Source organism: Trematomus bernacchii, unplaced genomic scaffold (assembly GCF_902827165.1).
Source record: "Trematomus bernacchii unplaced genomic scaffold, fTreBer1.1, whole genome shotgun sequence".
NCBI classification, from domain to species: domain Eukaryota; kingdom Metazoa; phylum Chordata; class Actinopteri; order Perciformes; family Nototheniidae; genus Trematomus; species Trematomus bernacchii.
In genome coordinates, this window is record NW_022987910.1 from 4,187,906 (window position 1) to 4,206,724 (window position 18,819).

Sequence of the window (18,819 nt, forward strand, 5' to 3'; positions counted from 1 at the left end):
CAATCCTACCATGAAACTGATTAAAGATTTGGCTTCCAATGTACATCAACGCAGCTTTGCTTTATAGGAGTCTACTCAGCAGTTTGTGCATCACAGCAGCCACTGTATTCACATTGAAATCCACATATCAAGCTCAGATTCAGTACCTGACTATGCAAACCAGCTGCCACTCTAAACTTCACTTCACATATTGAATATTTATACTGTTGTTCTTTGTGTTTTACTTGATGGTAATAAGAGTCAGGGTCTGTTTGACCCATAACTGACCTGTAATATACAGCAACATATGAAGGTTTTATCTGTTAACTGAAAGTGTAAATGCAGTAATATAAAATAAAATTATTCATGTACTCTACTTATGTAAGTAACCTGCATTTGCACAAATATGTTACTTGTTTGGTTTAAAGGAAAAACACCTTTGTCAATTTGACAAAAGTAACGTTTTTTTCTTTATTATGTAAACCTTTGACACGCAGACAGTTCCTCTGATGGTAATCTCTGCACACCTGTGTAAAACAACCAAGGGAAGATTGTTGCCCTTTGCTCCAAATTCAAATAGAATATGATACCTAGCCCTAACTTATTATCATATAAAGTGTATCGAACAGTCCAATCATTTCAAAAGATTGAGAGTTATAGTAATGTCTTCATGAACTAAAGTGTTGCTTATTACTGCATGTGCATCCATGTGTCTAACAAGGTCTTATGTTGGAACATACAATATGTCAGCATGGCAAACTGTTCTACAATTAACTGTAGCCAACAGTGCTGTTTTTATGTACAGTAACCAAAGTCTTACTCACTCTGTTATTGTATTGAAATAAAATTGGACTTTAGATAAGTGGAATAACTCTTTCATCACGGTAGCCATGGACTTTGATCCTTTAATGACGTCTCGTAAGTTATCTAACTAAACACAGTTCAACTTTCACCCACATTTCCATGTCACTGGTGCACAAAATCCTCCACATCGCATTCAGAAATACTCTACTAGTTGCTGAAATACAGAGTGTTCACAGATGGGAAATGACTTGTAATATGAAACAATACTATTAATTTTGTATTCATTAACTATGCAGGCAAATGCAGAAATGTCATTCAAGACTCAATAATGCACTTAAAGTTGGCTTGATTTCTTTGTAAAGATAGAGCACAGAAGACACAGTTTACCATTATCAGTAGTGTTTACTTACTTTCAATTTTACTACTTACTTCCATTCTATCATATTTGTTATCATGGTACTTTCTCTTTTTTACACACTATCCTAATGTGATGCATCCTTATTGACGTGACGTAATTACATTCAAACAATGCTGCAAGAATGTTGGTAAGTTTTATGCAGGTTCAAACGTGGATGTGTGTGTGTGTGTGTGTGTGTGTGTGTGTGTGTGTGTGTGTGTGTGTGTGTGTGTGTGTGTGTGTGTGTGTGTGTGTGTGTGTGTGTGTGTGTGTGTGTGTGTGTGTGTGTGTGTGTGTGTGTGTGTGTGTGTGTGTGTGTGTGTGTGTGTGTGTGTGTGTGTGTGTGCGTGTGTGTGTGTGTGTGTGTGAGTGGTGTTGTGTTCTGTTCTGCCATTAGTCTGACCCTCCACGTGTTGCCTGTTGACACAGGCAGTTTGGATTGATGCTCTGATAACAAGGACCTTTATAAGTCAGACGAGAGAAGACGTCCCCCTGCAGACCTAGATCCTCAGGTAAAGGCCAGCCACTTTTTCACATATTAGTCTTTCGCTTGTCTTCTGTCTTAGACCAAACAGGGAATGTACATACAATGAATCACATATCATTATTTAATCTGGAAATGTTTATGTTTGTTCTAATATAAAATTGTATGTAACGTTTTTTTTGTATCTTCTGTTCCTCCACAGAAAGATAAACATGCATCTAAAAGTTGTGATCTTCGCTCTATCGTTCTTGGCAACTACAGGTATACATTTATCTTTAAATACTGTTTACAACAGCCCTTATTTAGCAATGTATTCATTTTTTTAATGTATGTTTTCTTTGTCTTCAGCATACCCTCTCCACCGTCACACCAGGGAGGCACCCTTGACTGACTTAAAAGACAACCAGTCTCAAGACAAGACAGAATCCACAAAAGATGTTGAGTAAGTTGACTGAACTAAGTACTGTAAACTAATCTAAGACCTTAAAATTCATTTGCAGCCATACGCTCAAGTCATGGTAATATATTTAAAGATAATACAAATGTAAACCCTTATTAATGTTGTACTTTTGTCTCTCTTTGCTCAGTAAAATATACAAGAGCCACATAGACAGCAGTGGCCTTTACAACCATGATGATCAGAGCAAAAACCCTGTGGCAGAGGAGATGCAGCACAAACTCAACCTTGAGTCGGAGCGTCTGCGTACCCGTCTGCGCCAAGAGCTGGCCGAACTGCGAGAGAGGTTGTCCCCCTCTTCGGACCACCTCAGCTCCACCCTGGCCAGCATGAGGGAGCGCTTGGCTCCCCTCATCCAGCAGCTCCAAAGCTCTCTAAGCAGCAGCACCCAAGACCTGTGTGGCCATCTGAGCCTCTATCTGCAGAGTCTGGAGGCAGCTGAGGCTCAGGCAGAGGCCACTCCGGCTTTGTACCAGGAAGCCTTCCACTGGATGAGCCTAACGCTGGAGCACAGCAGCTCCAAGGTGGCTGACCTCATCAGTGACTTCCATACTAAAACCATTGAGGTGATCAACCATCTGAAAGAGACCAGTGCTAGTGAGCAAGAGGCAGCAAAGTCAGACCACTGGCAAGAAATTAGCTCCAGGATGGGACAGGAAGTGAGTTCTGTGAGGGTGGAGGCACAGAACAGGGTGGGGGCCCTCAGAGCAGAGCTTGCTGCTCTGCTAGGAACTTCACGGCCCAGTAAGGCGGAATTGACAGCCAGTATGGAGTGCTTCTGCCAAAATGCAGCCCTGCAGAGCCAAATGTTTCAGGCCCGGATGGAGAGGCTGTTTAAAGGGCTGGAAGATGAGTTGGAGGTCAGAGGAGACACCAGACTGTCTCCTTCTTCTTCTTTTTCTTCTTCTTCTTCTTCATCGTCTGTACAGACAGCTGGACATTTGCACGAGGACTTCTCAGTTAAACTTTCTGCTCTGCTTGAAGACATTCTGCACTCAGTGTAGTGATAGTCATATTTTTTATAATAAAAATGCCAATAAACTGCTGTTATTATCTTATCAAAGTGTATAATGTGAGTAATTGAATTTTAGTTCATTTTTTACAATATATATTATGCAATTTGACATATTTTATTACAGAGCAAGAACTGTTGTTCTGCCACACAGTTTATAGCTTTTGGCAAATGTTCAACTCTTGCCAAGTTGGGCTTTTACATGCAGAGTAGTTAGAATTATACTGTCCTAAAGTGTTAGTTGTTAACCATTATTTTGGTTGTTGTTTGCTACTGTACCAGCACAGTAAGATGCTTGTAAATACTTATGAGTGTTTGGTTTTGATTGATGTATTGGTTTCATTCTGTATGTCAATTAGTTTGTAAATATGTTTACTGTGCAATGTAATGTCAACCACAGAATGCAACGCCAACATGATTTGACTTTTATTTGTAATATTATCAAAACAGATATGACCTATATACTGCAGATTATAATGTGCTCCCAGTGTTTTTTTTATATATACTTTATAAAACATAAGATTCTGTACATGCAAAAAAAAAATTGTACGACTGCCAGACCTACAGGCTAGTATCAAACAAATGTAAAAAAACATAAAATATTAAAATGACTTTGTTCTGAAATGACTTCCATATTTCATGTTTCTTCTTTTAGACAGTTCTGGTTTGCCTGTTCCTTCATAACTGATAAATGAGTGCAGATGCATCAAGTATAGACAGAAGAAGTGATATAAAATACTAATCTTTTTCCCTAGTTCCAAAGGTCACCTGACAAGAACATGTAGTATTACCGACAAATCATAACATTATCAGATACTTGGTTCTCAGAATAAGTCACAATATAGTATGAGGTATGAGGTGACAAGGAGAAGACAATTTGCCAGTTGTCTGTCAGTTAAAAGCACGAGGTAATCCTCCTGCCCAATAAAACTTCTTCAGGGCGAACCAGCCGCCCAGAACCAGCAAGGCACTAGCTGCAGAGCCGAACACAACTCCTACCACCAGGCCAGTCACGTTCACTTCATCCCTCTCTGGTGCCACGTCAGAACCTGATGCACACAGATGCAAATAATTGGGATTTATTTATGAGTTATACACATTCAAGATAAGAACATGTATTTATAGTGGTTCATTTGATTACAATATACTCACTGTATGCAGCTGCATTTGGCCTCTCTTTAGAAGTGGTAAATAAAAAAGGGTAATTAAGAAAAAACGTGTTATCATTGTTTACTATAGTATTGTGTTTGCAGGGACTTACCTTCTCTGCCAGTGTAAAGAGGTCCAACTGAAATTGTTGCAGATTCACTGCTTTCTTTCCCAAAAGGAGTCACAGACCTTTTTCTTCTGGCATTACAGCCCTGAAAAACGACACACGTGCATTTGGGTTTAGTTTAATCCATTTGATATAGTGTCAAAGTATGGCTTCTCTATAAAAAATGTAGATGTTAGAAATAACACGTGTTTTGTTTTTTATGGTCAAATTGTAAAATATTCACTTTAAAGGCAAATGTGGGTTACCTGGAGGCCCGGGATTCAAAAAAGGTGCCAACCATCAGCCAGAATTTCCCCAAAACAATTTGACTCAATAAACTTGGTTGCAGTTTCCTGTCTTTCCGTACATTTCCTGTCACCTATACTTTTACTGTCTCCTCAACACTACAGATAAAACAAAAAATAATTTTTTATCTTTATATCTATTTCCTTCATTACCAAGATGCAAAAAACCGGTCAATTCTATACTTCAAATCTTTATCCTAAAATATAGTTTTGGCTAGCCTTTGAAAGCTGCTTTAGCATTATCTTCTCATGTCTTTAAAGCAAAGTCATTTGTTCTTGACTTCTCAACTTACAGACAGCAGCTCTTGGCATTTGGTTGGTTCACAGAGTCTTAGTATGCAGTGCAGATAGATGCTGGACTTTGCCTGGTCGCGGTGCTGAACAAAGCGGAAGGCCTCGAAGTTAAAGCGGGCGACCTTGGAAAGGCCATTGCTTGTCACAGATGTCCTTTGGTCCAATGAACAGCTTGTGGAGAGTATGGAGATTATTTAGATACACTTTATATTTAAAAAAAATAGATGTGGAGTTTCGATTATTTCCCCATGCATATAGCAGAATTTACACTAATGATGCATGTGTGCGTCCATACCCGGTGAAGAAGTTGTGCTGCTCACTGTTCAACATGTTGTAAGCAGTGGGAGTGCCAAAGCAGTGATCCAGCAGTATATAGAAACTGAAATAAGGACAGTGGGCCAATGAAGTACTGTTTGCTACAAGAAAACAATTTTCCCATTTTTATTTCCCTGTCCGTTTTTCTGATACGCACATTCACTCTGTGCGTCCAGTAATCTGTCACTTACGTTCCTGTGAGGTTAACAGCCTTGACCTCCACATGGATCCTGGTTCGGAGCTCAAGTCCTGTCGAAGGTACTGCTAAAGGGTAGATATTGTCTGAGTCCTGGAACAATAAGATGTTAGAGTGAAATACATCAAGTGAAATATGTTTATAGCAGAGTAGAGTTTGTCTAAGGCCACTAAATGCCAACTTACATTAAAAACACTCATTTTAAGTGTATCAATGAAGGTTCCATTGTTATCGCTGGTCGCAACAGACACTGAGGAGCTGAAAAATCATTGAAAGAAATGACTGTGTTTATGTTATGTGTCTCAAGCTAAAGTGATAAGGTATATTAACAACACTTTTTTAAGATGGAAAGTTACTCACGCCACAATTTGTGTGTTGTTGATCAGGTATTCCAGCGGGTATCGGCAGGAGAAGTGATAGTAGAGGTCTGTGGAATAGCTGATCAGCCCCTGGTCAGTTCGGGGTGTGTCAATGAACCCGGTGATGATAACTGACTGGATACTTGAAAAGCTGCTGAAGGGACCTGAGGGGTCCGGGGCCTCATCCACAATCTGCAGAAACACAATTGTAATATAGTCCACTAAACTGCAACATCATCCTTAATAAAGTGATATGTATATCTAAATCCCTGTTGCAGTAATATCACTATTTGTACAGTAATTTAACAATATTCAACGTCCTATACTAGAGACCTTCTGACCTGCAGAGAATGGCGGCAGGGGTTCTCCTGACTGTCGTTAACAGGAAGCTTGTAACGGATAACTGCAGGGTCCACACTGTTGTCGATGGTGCCCTGGCACTCGGTGGTGTTGTGCTTCCCGTTCAGAGCCAGGTCTGTGGTGTTGAAGCCTGCCCACTGAGCTGTGCACAGGTTGATCTCTAGCGTGATCATGCTGGCCCCACATTCAACTGTCATATCTGAATTGTCTACGTAAGAAAAATAAAAAATAAAAAAGACCAAGAATTATTTAATTATGTGTGATTTTTTCCCATTTTGAATCAAAGGGAAAATGAAGATTATAATGCAGTTGCTGATGCAGAGACAGAGATGAGGAAAATAAATGAGCAGGACGAATAGGTAATTTTCACATTTTGTGATTGTTACTTAACACCATCTATTCTAATTTGTACATAATGCGCGTTAAAACCAAACTATCTGGCTCAGTGAAAGAGATATTCAGCCTACCAGGGATCCTCTGGTAGTCAGACGAGCAGTTGTAGAGACACACAGCTGGCTGCAGGAGCACAACCAGCAGAGGGAGACAAAGATAGTGACTCATGCTGTCTGGAGCAGGGTCAGTCAGATCAATAAATCCTATATAAATAAAGAAGAAATCAATATCAACAACAATTAAAACAATAAAGTAACATTAACAACTGAGTCAGATCAAAAACACAAAAGGGATAATTTAGCAAAACACAAATTGGTGGTGTAAATATAGAGACCTGATCTTACGTTAGCTGGTACCTGAGCAGGTGTCACATAAGGAGTTGTGCAGTGTGGCTTTTATAGTATGTGACATCCTCAAGACACCTAAAACCATAGAGGTGGGACTATCAAGCCCTCCCTTCATCTAATTATAGACCCTTTTGAACACACACAAACACACACACACACACACACACACACCACACACACACACACACACACACACACACACACACACACACACACACACACACACACACACACACACACACACAATCTATGTTTCTGTGACTCCTGGTTTAGACAGCAACAGTTTCTGGCAGTGTTTGCTGTCAGATTTAAACCGAGCAGATTAAAGTGTCAGTGGGATTTGATACAGATCGCTCAGGGTAACTACAACTGCTGTGTTAGGTTTCCCGCTTAAAAAATGACTATTGAGAGGGAACGTTATAGCTGCTGGCTAGATGTGCTTAACCTCAAATCCAATAATCATAAAAGCTATGTACATACCTAGTACATACACTTTGAAATTCAGAAAAAGGAAATGTATTTTGAAACTATCAATATAATAATTAGACATGATCAAATTTCATCCACATTTCACTAACTTAACCTCAAACCTGCAGATGAGCATACATGAACACCATTTATAAAACAATGACATCAACATACATGCTTTTCCTAATTACACTGTATTGATATCTTCTGTAATGAATAACTGAGATACTGTGTACATCATTACAAATAAGTTACAAATCTACCACATTGCACTAAAAAACAAGTACATTTTCCAAAATCCTTGAGCAAAGACTCACTGTCACGAATAGAACAAATTGGTTTTTTGAGAATAAAACACCTTGAATGGTTGAAAGGTGATCATGTTCGCCACAAGCGATGAAGTCCTTAGCCTGCCAGGATTAACCTTATTTTATTTCCTTTGCATGACAAACATCACCCCTTTGTCTCCATAGAACTGCATTACACGTAATGTATACAGCTATAGACCTCAACTGTTGCCTCTCTACTGAAAGGCACCATTGTCACTCAGACATGTGAAAAAGGAGCATCCATGTTTTTGTGCCCCTGGTGAGAGACGACATTTGTTACACTATCCACAGATGCGTCACTTTTACATTCTCTTCGGTCCTCGTCTGTGTTCAAGGATTCTTCCTCCCAGGACACCTGTTTGGAAACAAATGGTCGGCTTCTCTTATTAACTCTAATCCCATACTTCGTTTCATGTTGCTGGAATCCCCCTGCATGCATAGCCAGACACAATGTCTGGATGGAGATATCTGAAAATAATGCTAACCTGTTGGGTCGATGGATTTGGACAAACCCTTGATATATAATCATGTAAACATCTTACAGCACAGTTTATTTTACAGCATATGGCATTTTGTCACTCTCCAATTATAAAAACATGTATCTCCAACAATAGGGATTTTTTATAGATAACCAATGATTGAGAGAATGTCCCTTCTTCAGAATAAGCATAAAGTGTACGTTAACTTTAGGGCAGTCAACGTTAGATAGAGCAGGCTGCCAGTGGGCTACAACAAGGACTGTGCATCTCTACTGGATCATTTTACAAAGAGGAGAAATGGTCGCTGACATACAATCACATTAGAAAACAATGAAAAGCGGGCCCAGCTCAGGACACCTATGTAGTTTAGTGAGAAAGAAGATATACTGGGAAGGTTTGGATGACATTATACTGTACTCTTTCAGCATGCACAGCATAGTAATGCAGATGATTAGATTTTAATTGAAATAAAGAATGGCACATTGTCAAAAGTTGCAGGACTCCAAAGTTGGAGGAGTTTTTTTTAATGTGAAACAATTATTTGCCAAAAAATATTCCTCTCATGACATATTGCTCTCATATACTTTTCTCCAAAACAGCGCTGTGAACGATACTACAATTAAGAGTCCTGCATTGGAAAAAAACTTAAAATAGCTTCAAAGTAAAAGAAAAAGTACTAAAGTATCATAATCAAAACATATTTAAAGTTAAAAGTGTATTCATTATGCAGAACAATGTCCACTGAGACTGTTTTCATAATTGACCATATTTGATTGGTAATACTGATGCATGGGATAGTGTTATAGCTGTTGCTACTCTACAGAAAGTAGTCAGGTATTTCCAGTAGTTTCTAACATAGTTGCCGCGTCCCTCAGTAGTGACCCAAGACAAATCAGAGGGGTCTTGACGTGGGGAGGGGAAAAAAGACCTGCAACTGAAGTTTGTAATTCTTTATTTTTTGTAATAAATACTGGATGTTTAAGGCAGTTATGTAAATATAAAAAAACATTAAATAAATTAAAAGGAGAAATATATCTTTGGTGGAACAACTTGAAAAAGACAAGGAGCCACAGCAAGCTGTCACTGTTTCAAGGGATTGGGAACTATTTCCCTCTGAAATATTGTGGAGTATCAGTAAGTTAAATACTTGGGTAAATGTACCACTGGTGTCATTCAACAAAAATGTCCAAGCGAATGGGAGTTGCTTCTTATTGCCCCATTTGATCAGGAGTTTGGTGTCATCTGCTGGCCAAAATTAAACAGAGCACAATTGCCTTGTTGTGCTCTGCGTGTGATGGGACTCGTGATTCATCGGGGTTGCTGAGTGCAACCAAAAAGAGACACAACATCCTTCTTATTGAACAGACAACAATGACAGCCATTGTTTCTATATATCCATTCCAGTAAACGAGAAAAAGCACAAATAATGTGGAATAAACAAATAAACAAATAAATATGTATACATTGAATCAAGAGATCATACCAAATACCAAATCTGGATTACCAATTTACCAGAAGAAATATACCCCTTTTAAGTGTAGTATCAACTCACGATATTGGCTTTAATGTTGATCAATATCCATATATTGAGGTTCTGGAAGAGGGTTTCCTTGTCGAAATATAGTTTGAGGAAGCTTTAATTTTTTAACTAACATTGTGTACTTTACTAATATAAAAAACCTGCATGCATTTCACAGAGAGTAGGAGAAACAGGGCTTGCCTCAGGGTATCTGAGCGTGTTTATCTGACAATGTGTCTAGTCCTGAAGGGATGTGCCTCTCTACAAAAAGACCTTCCAACTGCCATTATTGTTCATTGGGCTATTTCTAAATGGCTACCTTTGTAATTCTTATAGCCACTGTGGTTGTTGATGCATTTCTTCAAATGCATAAGCCACATTCAAAATGTTTACGACAACATCTGGATACACAGTTTAACATTACTGTCAAGGTCATGCTGTGAAATGATCTGTGGTACATTCCTGATTAGGACAGATCATCTTTAAGACAGGACACACACACAGCTCTTCATCACATGACAAGCATTTGCATAAATCTACACTTAGTTTAACAAACTTGAGTGACTTTGATAGACCAAAACAAGGAAAAACAATTCAAGGTCACACATGACGAGCATCCGGAGGCTCAGTCTGATAAAAAGAAGACGCATGTCGCACCTCCTTGTGTTAAAAGCAGAAAAGAAAACAGATAGACAGATGGCCTGAAGCCAGGTAAACTGCAGACAAATAAACAGCCTGTGATTGTCAGTCGTCTTGGCTCTCCATGGAGAGGAGTTGGTGTTTATTACTCTCCTTCCAAGGTCATCTGTTGGTGGATGTTGTTATAAATTATACAACACAAAATGAGGATAAACTGCAGGTTGTGGTGGGATTATAGCTGACTTCTGTTCTGTTACAAGTCTAGAATTGTGTGCCTCTGACATTTTTGAAATATTTGATCATTCATCCATCGTACTGTACATTGTGTGACAGCACTAGCCAAAGCCATAGCATAAACACATGTGTATCTCAGTATTGTAATGTGGTGCTGCTGACAAAAACATAATAGTCAACAGTAACTGAAGCAGGCCGATATTTAACATGACAGTCTTCCAGTCTTTATTTTGATAGGCAGTGTAAAATCATTTATTTTTGTTACATAACCCATTAAACTGCTCCAAAGTTTCACAATCATATTTTGGAAATGAAGCAGCATTGCCTGGAAACTAAATCAAAGCAATGAACAGGAAGCATGGTTCTGAAAAAAAAAAAACCTTTCCGCTTCCTTCTCTGGTTGCATTCCTGTTAAAATCTTTCTCTCTCCTCCTCTTAATCTCTCTGTTCTCATGTCACTTTTTGTCCTTGCTGTGTCTGTCTCGGTGTTTTCAGTGTGTGCTTTTTAACACTTACACTAAGATATGCACTTCAGACATGTTGTTATAGTGCTGCTAAAGTGCTGCTAAACTCACATCACATGAGATGAGTATGTTCACCAGAAAAAAAGGAAAAAAGTAGTTGTGCCTTTAAAAACGCACCATTTTTGAGACTTATTATTATTATTATTATTATTATTTGAGAGTGGCGAAGTCGAAGAAAGACCTTGTGTCTGTTTCTGATTCCTCGCTTCATTTTCTCCTCTGAGCTCTTTTCCCCAGACAGCACTTAATCTGTGTGTGTGTGTCTGTGTGTGAGTGTGTGTGTGTGTGTGTGTGTGTGTGTGTGTGTGTGTGTGTGTGTGTGTGTGTGTGTGTGTGTGTGTGTGTGTGTGTGTGTGTGTGTGTGTGTGTGTGTGAAAAAGAAAGAGAGATACTTATTGTTTATATTAATACAGGAAGCATGATGCATGTTTGGAACAAGGTACTCTATTCATACCATAATGGCATTACTACATGTGAAATGGGATTTTCCTAATTAGGAAAAATATACAGGCTGTACAAATTCATACTTTTGTGGTTTGAGTTTACGTAGAGGGTAAAGAACCACTGAAAATCCACAAAAGCCTACTTTCTGTTCAAAGCTAAAATCTTGGACAGTGTCACTCTTGTTTTTTTTCTCCCAGCCAGACGCCATATGCACGCCTCCACTAGTCACCCCACTTCTGACTGGACAGACTAGACTACTCTGCTGCCTCTATCTTTAGCCTGTTTATATGCAAATATAACGCTAAACTCGTTAACAACTCAACTACACTTGATTGTAACACTAAGTGTGCTACACATTCGGGTGAACATGTAGCAATGGATTTTATGAAGCTGTTTGGCACCGTTATCGCCGTTTTGTTCCACCCTGGATCCTCGTCCAAAATAAATGGTAAGAATTCACTTCGGAGCAAAGACACAACACTTTTAAACTTTGTTGAAAGTGTATTACGGTATATTTTATTTCCAAGTTAAGACTTTGTCATCTTGTTTTTTTTTACAGAGAACGTGTTTTTTTTGTCTTTGAAGTTTGCATGCAGTGCTCAACGACGCTTTGCATTGTTGAGAGGAATCCAACATTATACTTTCTTATTCTTTAAAAAGTAGTTTAAAGTAACGAGGTTGATACCAGAACCATCGTAAAGAAGCCTAAAGCAGTATACATGATGTGAGTTATAATGATAAACAGACTGCAGTCACACAGCAGCACGTGATGTTGTGGAAAATGAACATCAGCAGGGTTTGGGATTCAGATCACAGATGTCGCAGTTTTTCTACTTTAAATGTTAAGACTACTTTACAAATGATTATGCTACTGACTATGATATTAACAGCCACAACGATGTCCCTTCTAACTACAAAATTAGGCATCTGACGGCCAAATATATTCAGAGCACTGTTTTTCAATGTTTTAAGGTTGACTTTGATAAAAGTCAAAAGAGATATTTGTCATTATTGTATTGGTTGTTTATGTTTGCTCTCTCTGCAAAAGTAACATTAAAAGCACTTCTCATAATCGTCAACTCATATGTTTTTCAACTGAAAACTACATGTGATATGACATCAGTGCCTTAAGACATTCAGACAACAAACTTCAGTTCTGAGTTTCCCCTCAGCAAACCACTGCATTTGACGTGGTCAGAATCTAAGTATATTTAAAACATGTCAGAGTTTACCAGTACTACATCCAAACTGTTTTAAATGGCACAAAACCAATAACGAAGAAAACAACACATCTTTTTCCAGCCCTTAAAAATATAGGTTTTACACTGTAATTGCACTACCATGTTTACTCTACCCACGCTGCAGAAAAGTGTGGGAACACTTTGGCAAACATCTCTGGTTCCTTATCTGTTTTGTTGTAGGTTGTTGATTATCTTCCTGCCACGTAAGGGCCACAGGAAGTCCTCAGAAAACAAAAAAATCCTTTACTAATCATCTTGTCATGTTCCCTATTTTGACTGTGGTGTTCAGGCCAGAGGATCTGTCGGCGCGGGACAGAGCGCCCATGCTACAAGGTGTCCTACATCCAGGAGAGCAGGCGGAGGCTGACATTTGAGGATGCCAGGCAGGCCTGCAGGTCAGATGGAGGAGACTTGCTCAGCATTGAAACAGAAAGCGAGCAGCGCCTGATGGAGAGGTTCATACAGCAGCTGCAGGCTGGAGATGGAGACTTCTGGATTGGCCTCCGCCGCAGCCCACAGCGGTACAGGCCCGGGAGCACAAGCCCAGGGTGCCCCTCGCAGTACTATTGGCTGGATGGAAGCAAGGCCAAGTTCAGGTCTTTTTCTTTCTTTTTTAAAACCCTCTCACTATTTATGTATGAATGTTTTGGGTGCATCAGTGGAAATTGTATGAGGGATCTTCAGGGACACAGAACACTAGAAAATATCGGCAAAAAAAAGGCTGCAGTCAGTTCTGATTTAAAAGGTTATTGGATAAAGTAATGCGTGTGGGAGTGATGGAATGTCTGCAGTCCTTTGAAATAATTTTGGAATGACATATTCAGAGTCAAAACTCTGTATGCTATAATGCGAGTTCTGCAATTTAATAGTGGTACATGTCTGAACCTTTGCATCCTTTTTTCTATAGGAACTGGCATTGGGATGAGCCATCGTGTGGTGTTGAAATGTGTGTGGTTCTGTACTACCAGCCCTCTGCACCGCCCGACGAAGAAGGACATTTCCTTTTCCAGTGGAACGATGACAACTGCAACTCCAAGAACAACTACGTCTGCAAATACCCAGAAGGTGAGCCAGGAGATCACCAGGGTTGGGAGGGTTACTTTGTAAATGTAATCAGTTACTGATTACTGAATACATGGCTCTGAAAGTAATCTGAATACAGTTACAGTTACGTGTCTTAAAAAAGTAACGTAATCAGATTACTTTTAGATTACTTTTGGATTACTTTCTTTTTCCATCACAGATGGATATGTTTTGGTGAACAGGAGACACAAAAAGCAAAAGGAAACTGAACGTGTTTTTACTGTTTTAATGGCTTATCAAGAGCACAACTGAAACATAACATCTGAAACGATGTAACAACATAATACACTTTTTGGGGATGCAGCTTGGGATGTGAGGAGGGAAAACCTCCTTCACTTCATGAAATCTCTGCAGCACCAGGAGGCAGCGGGAGGGTTAACTCAGCCTCTGAGAAGAGGAGCGCGCAGTGCCTTTCACGCACCGCCTTCACGCACCGCCTTCACTGTGTTTACCTTCAGAATCATTAGAAAGGATAAAGAGAGACCGCAGGCTGATGTGCTTTAACCACACGCACCTCTACACACACACACACACACACACACACACACACACACACACACACACACACACACACACACACACACACACACACACACACAATTTAAACGCAGACTTTTGTTCCTCCATGTTTCATTGTTATTGTTTCACTGAGCGGACCCGCACATTTTTTTCAAACGCTCCCTTTTTTGGTCCATCTGCGGCAGTAATAGGTTTTGTGCGCTGTGATGATTCGGCTGTACCTTTTGTAATGAATATTAAATGTTGTGAGGAAATCTTTCCACCAATAATTCCAATAAGTAATCCAAAATGTATTCACTTCAGGTTTACGAAAGTAACTGTAATCAGATTACTCGTTTTTCAAATGTAACGCGAGCTGAATACAGTTACTTGATTTTTGTATTCTGATTACGTAACGCCGTTACATGTATTCCGTTACAACCCAACCCTGGAGATCACTGACACTGCTGTTATACCTCACTGCACTAAAATGAACAATAACATAAAGCACACTTTGTATTGTTTTGTTCTTATGTCCAAAAAAATATGAGTTGTATCTGTCAAAATCCAATACTTAAATATTGCCACCAATGTTTATGGCTACAGCTAAACCAGCAATGTGCAATTTGGTTGTTAATTGCCTGAATACAATTAATTCTCTACCCAAAGCAACATATATGCCTGTGTTAGGGTATACTGTATGTCTAATTATTTATTTTAAATCAACCTATTGGTTTAAATACCTATTAAGAGATTCAAAAAATATGAAACAACCCTTTACTGAATGTGTGTTCATCATTTGTATACAACCATAGACATATTTTTCACTTTATACAGTTAACTTCTCTGAATATCGTTTGAGGCTCAAATATTATTTTGTTTAATTAATTTTCACTCCTTTTTTCAAATGGTTTATCCTGTTCTTTATCTTGTATCTATTTATGTCTGATGTGAATTGTTTCTTGAATGTGTGCTTTATATATTGAATCTTTTTATGCAGAAAAAGTACAAGTGTTTACCGAGGAAGGGGACAAAGCACATGCAGGTACAACATGCACTTGACTATCCAACACACACACTCTCCTTGTATGCATGATGTTGCTGTTGCTAAAGTAAACAAGGGACTTATGATGTGTTTATAGTTAGATTAAGAAAATACTAAACCATCACATCACTATTTTGTTATCACTTGCAAACTTCCCTCTTGTGTAAATGAAGACCTCTAGTGGTCGAAATGCATGTGAGGTTTGGGTTGTTTACCCTATAATCTGCAGGTCACTTCAATCAGCAAAGTACATGTATGATGTATTCAGTTTTGTAGCATGTATATCTTTACGTTTCCATTGAAGAAAGTGAATTATCAGTGTATGTATTCACCTACATTCTGAAAAAACGTCAAACTACCAACAATATCTACTTCAAACTACTACTTTAGACTAATGTGCAAAAGGATGCATGTGATCAAATGAACTACTAACAAGGACATTTAAATGGGAACATTCTAACAATTAGGTACAATACATAGAATTTGTTATACATGAGGCTTTTAACATTTACGCTCATACTGACTCCTGCTTTGATTGTTTCTTTTGGTAGAAATCAAGAGTATACATTTGCAAAAAAATATAAACTGATGATGGTAATTTGTTTTCTGATTGTTCTAGTTCCATCTCTGAGGCCAAACGTTTCCTCAACTACAGAAAGAGATGAGAAGATAAAAATAGGACTACCAGAGTCATCAGGTAAGAAACAAATCTAAAACATAGATTAAATTATATTTTATTGTTGATCCTTTCACTAGAGTGGAAGCCCTTTATGTTTTTAGGGGAAGACATGCCCTCTGACATGCCCTAACTATTGAAGGATACAAGTCTTTGTTCTAAAGCCATCCTAAAAAAAAGTTGTGCTCTACTAAGAAGTATTCCTCTTTCCTTTGCAGTATCTTTCTCAGAGAACACCCTGTATGTCTCCTACATCCTGTATGCAACTATTCCTGCTCTGCTGCTGCTGCTGTTTGCAGCTGCTGGGTTCTTCTGCTACAGAAAGCATGCCAAGAGGTAAAAGTAGAAAAGTAAAAGCTGTTCTACAAAAAAAAACAATACCATGTACTTATCTGTTGTACTTCAAATATGAAACGAGATGTTTCCAGATCAGAGATTACAATGACATATTAAGAAGCTTTTTAAAAAGGCTAAATGGCCTTTGTTCTGCATTAATTAAGGCATTAATATAGTTGTGTGATATGCATTATTGATTATTTAATAGGTCACATCAGTACAGCTCTTCAACCTCTTCAATGTAAGCAAAATTGTTTTCAGGTTATATACAGTATAACTTATAAAGTACACTTATGGTGCCTTTGGTCTGAGAAAAGTGTGCTTTTGAAAACGTATAGCATAATGTGTTTGCTCACTTTCAGTGGCCTGTACAGTAGGAATTTCTAGGATGAGCAGCACAATGCATTGATCCTATTTTAATGTATTTATTTGTTATATTCAGGAGGAACACAAAAACCGATAGCTACCCCAGCCGATCCAAACCGTGGAAGACAACAACAGCTTCACCTTATGCCGTACAAGGACCCTACGCCTTCAGTGACATTACCAAACTGCCCCACACTGCTCTGGACAGCAGCATCCCGGCAGACATCATGAAAAAGTATCCTTGTGCTCCTTCCCAGGAATCCCAGTGTGACGATTATGAGAATGTGTCATGCGTGGTAAAGGAGAGTGGCTTTGTGAACAATGACATCTATGAGACCTGCAGAGGTCAGAGCCGGCATGCTGGTTGGGTTGAAAATGAGATTTACGGATAAAAAAATGTGGTCTATGTTAGTGTCCATCAACCTTATACCAACTATCTACCCAGCTAGACACAGGAACACCCTGCTCTCCATCCCTTCATTCCTGTATGGTGTGGTGCAGGATAACTAAACACGTGGCTGTGTCGGCCTGAACTTATGTTCCAAAAACTTTTCACCAGTGTGTATGTATCTCCAGTTTTTGCATTCTGAAGCAGCCAGCATTCAAATCTGCAAGTCAGATAAATTCTTGAAGCGGGGCATCCCAAAGATTTGCCAATTGTAAGGTTAATTGTGAAATTGTGAATATGAGCATGGCATAAGGTTGGAATAAAGTGTAATACACGGGTTACATTAAATGCTAGTCTATTCCCAATACGTTTTATTATTAAACTAGACAAAGCTTCAGCAGAAATGTTAGCAGCCCTGTGACACTGTCCTTGTCCACTGTCACGTGCTAACAAAGGCTATTGATCAAATGTTGATGTTTCACAGGTGCACTGCAGAGAACACCTGAGGCTCATGGGCATGTCAGATTAGTCTTGCAGATAATTGGTAACAAACTAAAGGAATTCTTAGATTAAATGTTTGTGTATTCAATTTAATAGATGTTGAGACACTTTTCTTAGAAAAACACAAATATCACCCTTATGGTGGCGCTATAACATTAACATACATAATCTGGACAAATTCTCCAACAAAAGATGTCAGCAGCACGAAGGCTTTGGCTTCAAAGAGGCATTAATGAACTCAAATAAGCCATACTGATTCAGGTCAGGTTTGCTGAGCAGCAGTGCTGATATATTTGGCATGGATTCTTTTACTAACCCTAGGAATAAGTGCAAGTTTTGAGGACTCAAGCAAGGTTACTCATCTCTAAACAATCCAAAATTACACTACTCAACCTTTTTCCACTGACGTCAGATATTATGAAACACAAGGACAAAAAGATCCTTTTGTCTTACTATATGGCCGTGGAGTTCTATTTATGGGCTGTTCTGACCCTTTCTCTAAAACTGAAGAGTGGTGTCAGCCCAGTGTAAGGCTTCCTGTTTGGACTCTGATGTCAGGGAACAGGACAACGCATGTGGAAACACTGATGACTGAACTTTGCTGACCCCAGTCAACCTCAAAGCTGCGGGCTTTTCTCGACTCCACCTGACCGTGTGGGAAACTAAACCATCATCTGAGTATTTCATGTATTCATTCATCAGTGTTAGCGTGTAAAATGATATGCCTTTCTTTTATCTGCAAATAATCATGGATATACATCTGAACACAAATGCCTGTGTTCTTTGTGAGTGGGCTGCTGGGTATGTGTTTTGGAAAGATAAAGCAAGCCCAGTAAGGAGAGGCTGACTGTGTTCTTGGAGAATCTTAGACAGGAAATGCCAAAAGCACATCTGGAACTCTTACATTCAGGAAGTGTATGCGTGACAGCAGAGGCCTTTGGAGCGCTGCTCTGCCTGCCCGCTTAGTAATCCTCTGCTCTGTGTTGGTCTGTCATTGCATGAGCTGAAGCAAACCACTGCTGGGTGTGAATGCGTGCTTCATTTCTAACATGACATGATCTTCGGGTGTCAAATAAAAGTTTGGTTGCAATA

At 39.1% G+C, this 18,819-nt stretch overlaps 3 protein-coding genes across 4 annotated transcripts; 2 read left to right on the forward strand and 1 right to left on the reverse strand.

The window, feature by feature from the left end:
* Window positions 1–1,544: 1,544 nt before the first annotated feature.
* On the forward strand, window positions 1,545–3,758 carry zgc:162608 (uncharacterized protein LOC100037332 homolog). The gene is made up of 4 exons (XM_034115224.1): window positions 1,545–1,692; window positions 1,867–1,925; window positions 2,013–2,106; window positions 2,252–3,758. Exons 2-4 carry the CDS (start codon window positions 1,877–1,879, stop codon window positions 3,123–3,125), a joined length of 1,017 nt encoding a protein of 338 aa, XP_033971115.1. The 5' UTR covers window positions 1,545–1,692; window positions 1,867–1,876; the 3' UTR covers window positions 3,126–3,758.
* A 100-nt stretch (window positions 3,759–3,858) lies between these two features.
* LOC117470538 (zona pellucida-like domain-containing protein 1) lies at window positions 3,859–6,778 on the reverse strand. Its single transcript, XM_034115345.1, has 10 exons — window positions 6,685–6,778; window positions 6,199–6,425; window positions 5,859–6,049; window positions 5,684–5,756; window positions 5,494–5,591; window positions 5,283–5,366; window positions 4,987–5,158; window positions 4,395–4,494; window positions 4,286–4,309; window positions 3,859–4,182 (listed from the first exon to the last, which is right to left on the reverse strand). The coding sequence occupies exons 1-10, from the start codon at window positions 6,776–6,778 to the stop codon at window positions 4,025–4,027; spliced, it is 1,221 nt and encodes a 406-aa protein (XP_033971236.1). The 3' UTR covers window positions 3,859–4,024.
* Window positions 6,779–11,801: 5,023 nt separating this feature from the next.
* laynb (layilin b) lies at window positions 11,802–18,819 on the forward strand. Of its 2 annotated transcripts, XM_034115299.1 has the most exons (7): window positions 11,802–12,041; window positions 13,124–13,430; window positions 13,742–13,899; window positions 15,416–15,460; window positions 16,080–16,157; window positions 16,355–16,472; window positions 16,915–18,819. In XM_034115299.1, exons 1-7 carry the CDS (start codon window positions 11,969–11,971, stop codon window positions 17,228–17,230), a joined length of 1,095 nt encoding a protein of 364 aa, XP_033971190.1. In that variant the 5' UTR covers window positions 11,802–11,968; the 3' UTR covers window positions 17,231–18,819. The 2 variants fall into 2 exon arrangements, with proteins under 2 accessions (XP_033971190.1, XP_033971191.1); XM_034115300.1 differs by lacking the exon at window positions 15,416–15,460.

What these genes read in the sequence shown, in the direction of transcription:
- zgc:162608 (XM_034115224.1), top strand. Translation starts at nt 1,877, where the DNA reads ATGCATCTAAAAGTTGTGATCTTCGCTCTATCGTTCTTGGCAACTACA. An exon ending in ATCGTTCTTGGCAACTACAG is followed by an intron (nt 1,926 to 2,012) that starts GTATACATTTAT and finishes CTTTGTCTTCAG; the next exon opens with CATACCCTCTCCACCGTCAC. An exon ending in GAATCCACAAAAGATGTTGA is followed by an intron (nt 2,107 to 2,251) that starts GTAAGTTGACTG and finishes CTCTTTGCTCAG; the next exon opens with TAAAATATACAAGAGCCACA.
- LOC117470538 (XM_034115345.1), bottom strand. Translation starts at nt 6,778, where the DNA reads ATGAGTCACTATCTTTGTCTCCCTCTGCTGGTTGTGCTCCTGCAGCCA. An exon ending in TGACTACCAGAGGATCCCTG is followed by an intron (nt 6,426 to 6,684) that starts GTAGGCTGAATA and finishes TTTCTTACGTAG; the next exon opens with ACAATTCAGATATGACAGTT. An exon ending in TCTTTACACTGGCAGAGAAG is followed by an intron (nt 4,310 to 4,394) that starts GTAAGTCCCTGC and finishes CCACTTCTAAAG; the next exon opens with AGAGGCCAAATGCAGCTGCA.
- laynb (XM_034115299.1), top strand. Translation starts at nt 11,969, where the DNA reads ATGGATTTTATGAAGCTGTTTGGCACCGTTATCGCCGTTTTGTTCCAC. An exon ending in CGTCTGCAAATACCCAGAAG is followed by an intron (nt 13,900 to 15,415) that starts GTGAGCCAGGAG and finishes CTTTTTATGCAG; the next exon opens with AAAAAGTACAAGTGTTTACC. An exon ending in AGGACTACCAGAGTCATCAG is followed by an intron (nt 16,158 to 16,354) that starts GTAAGAAACAAA and finishes TTTCCTTTGCAG; the next exon opens with TATCTTTCTCAGAGAACACC.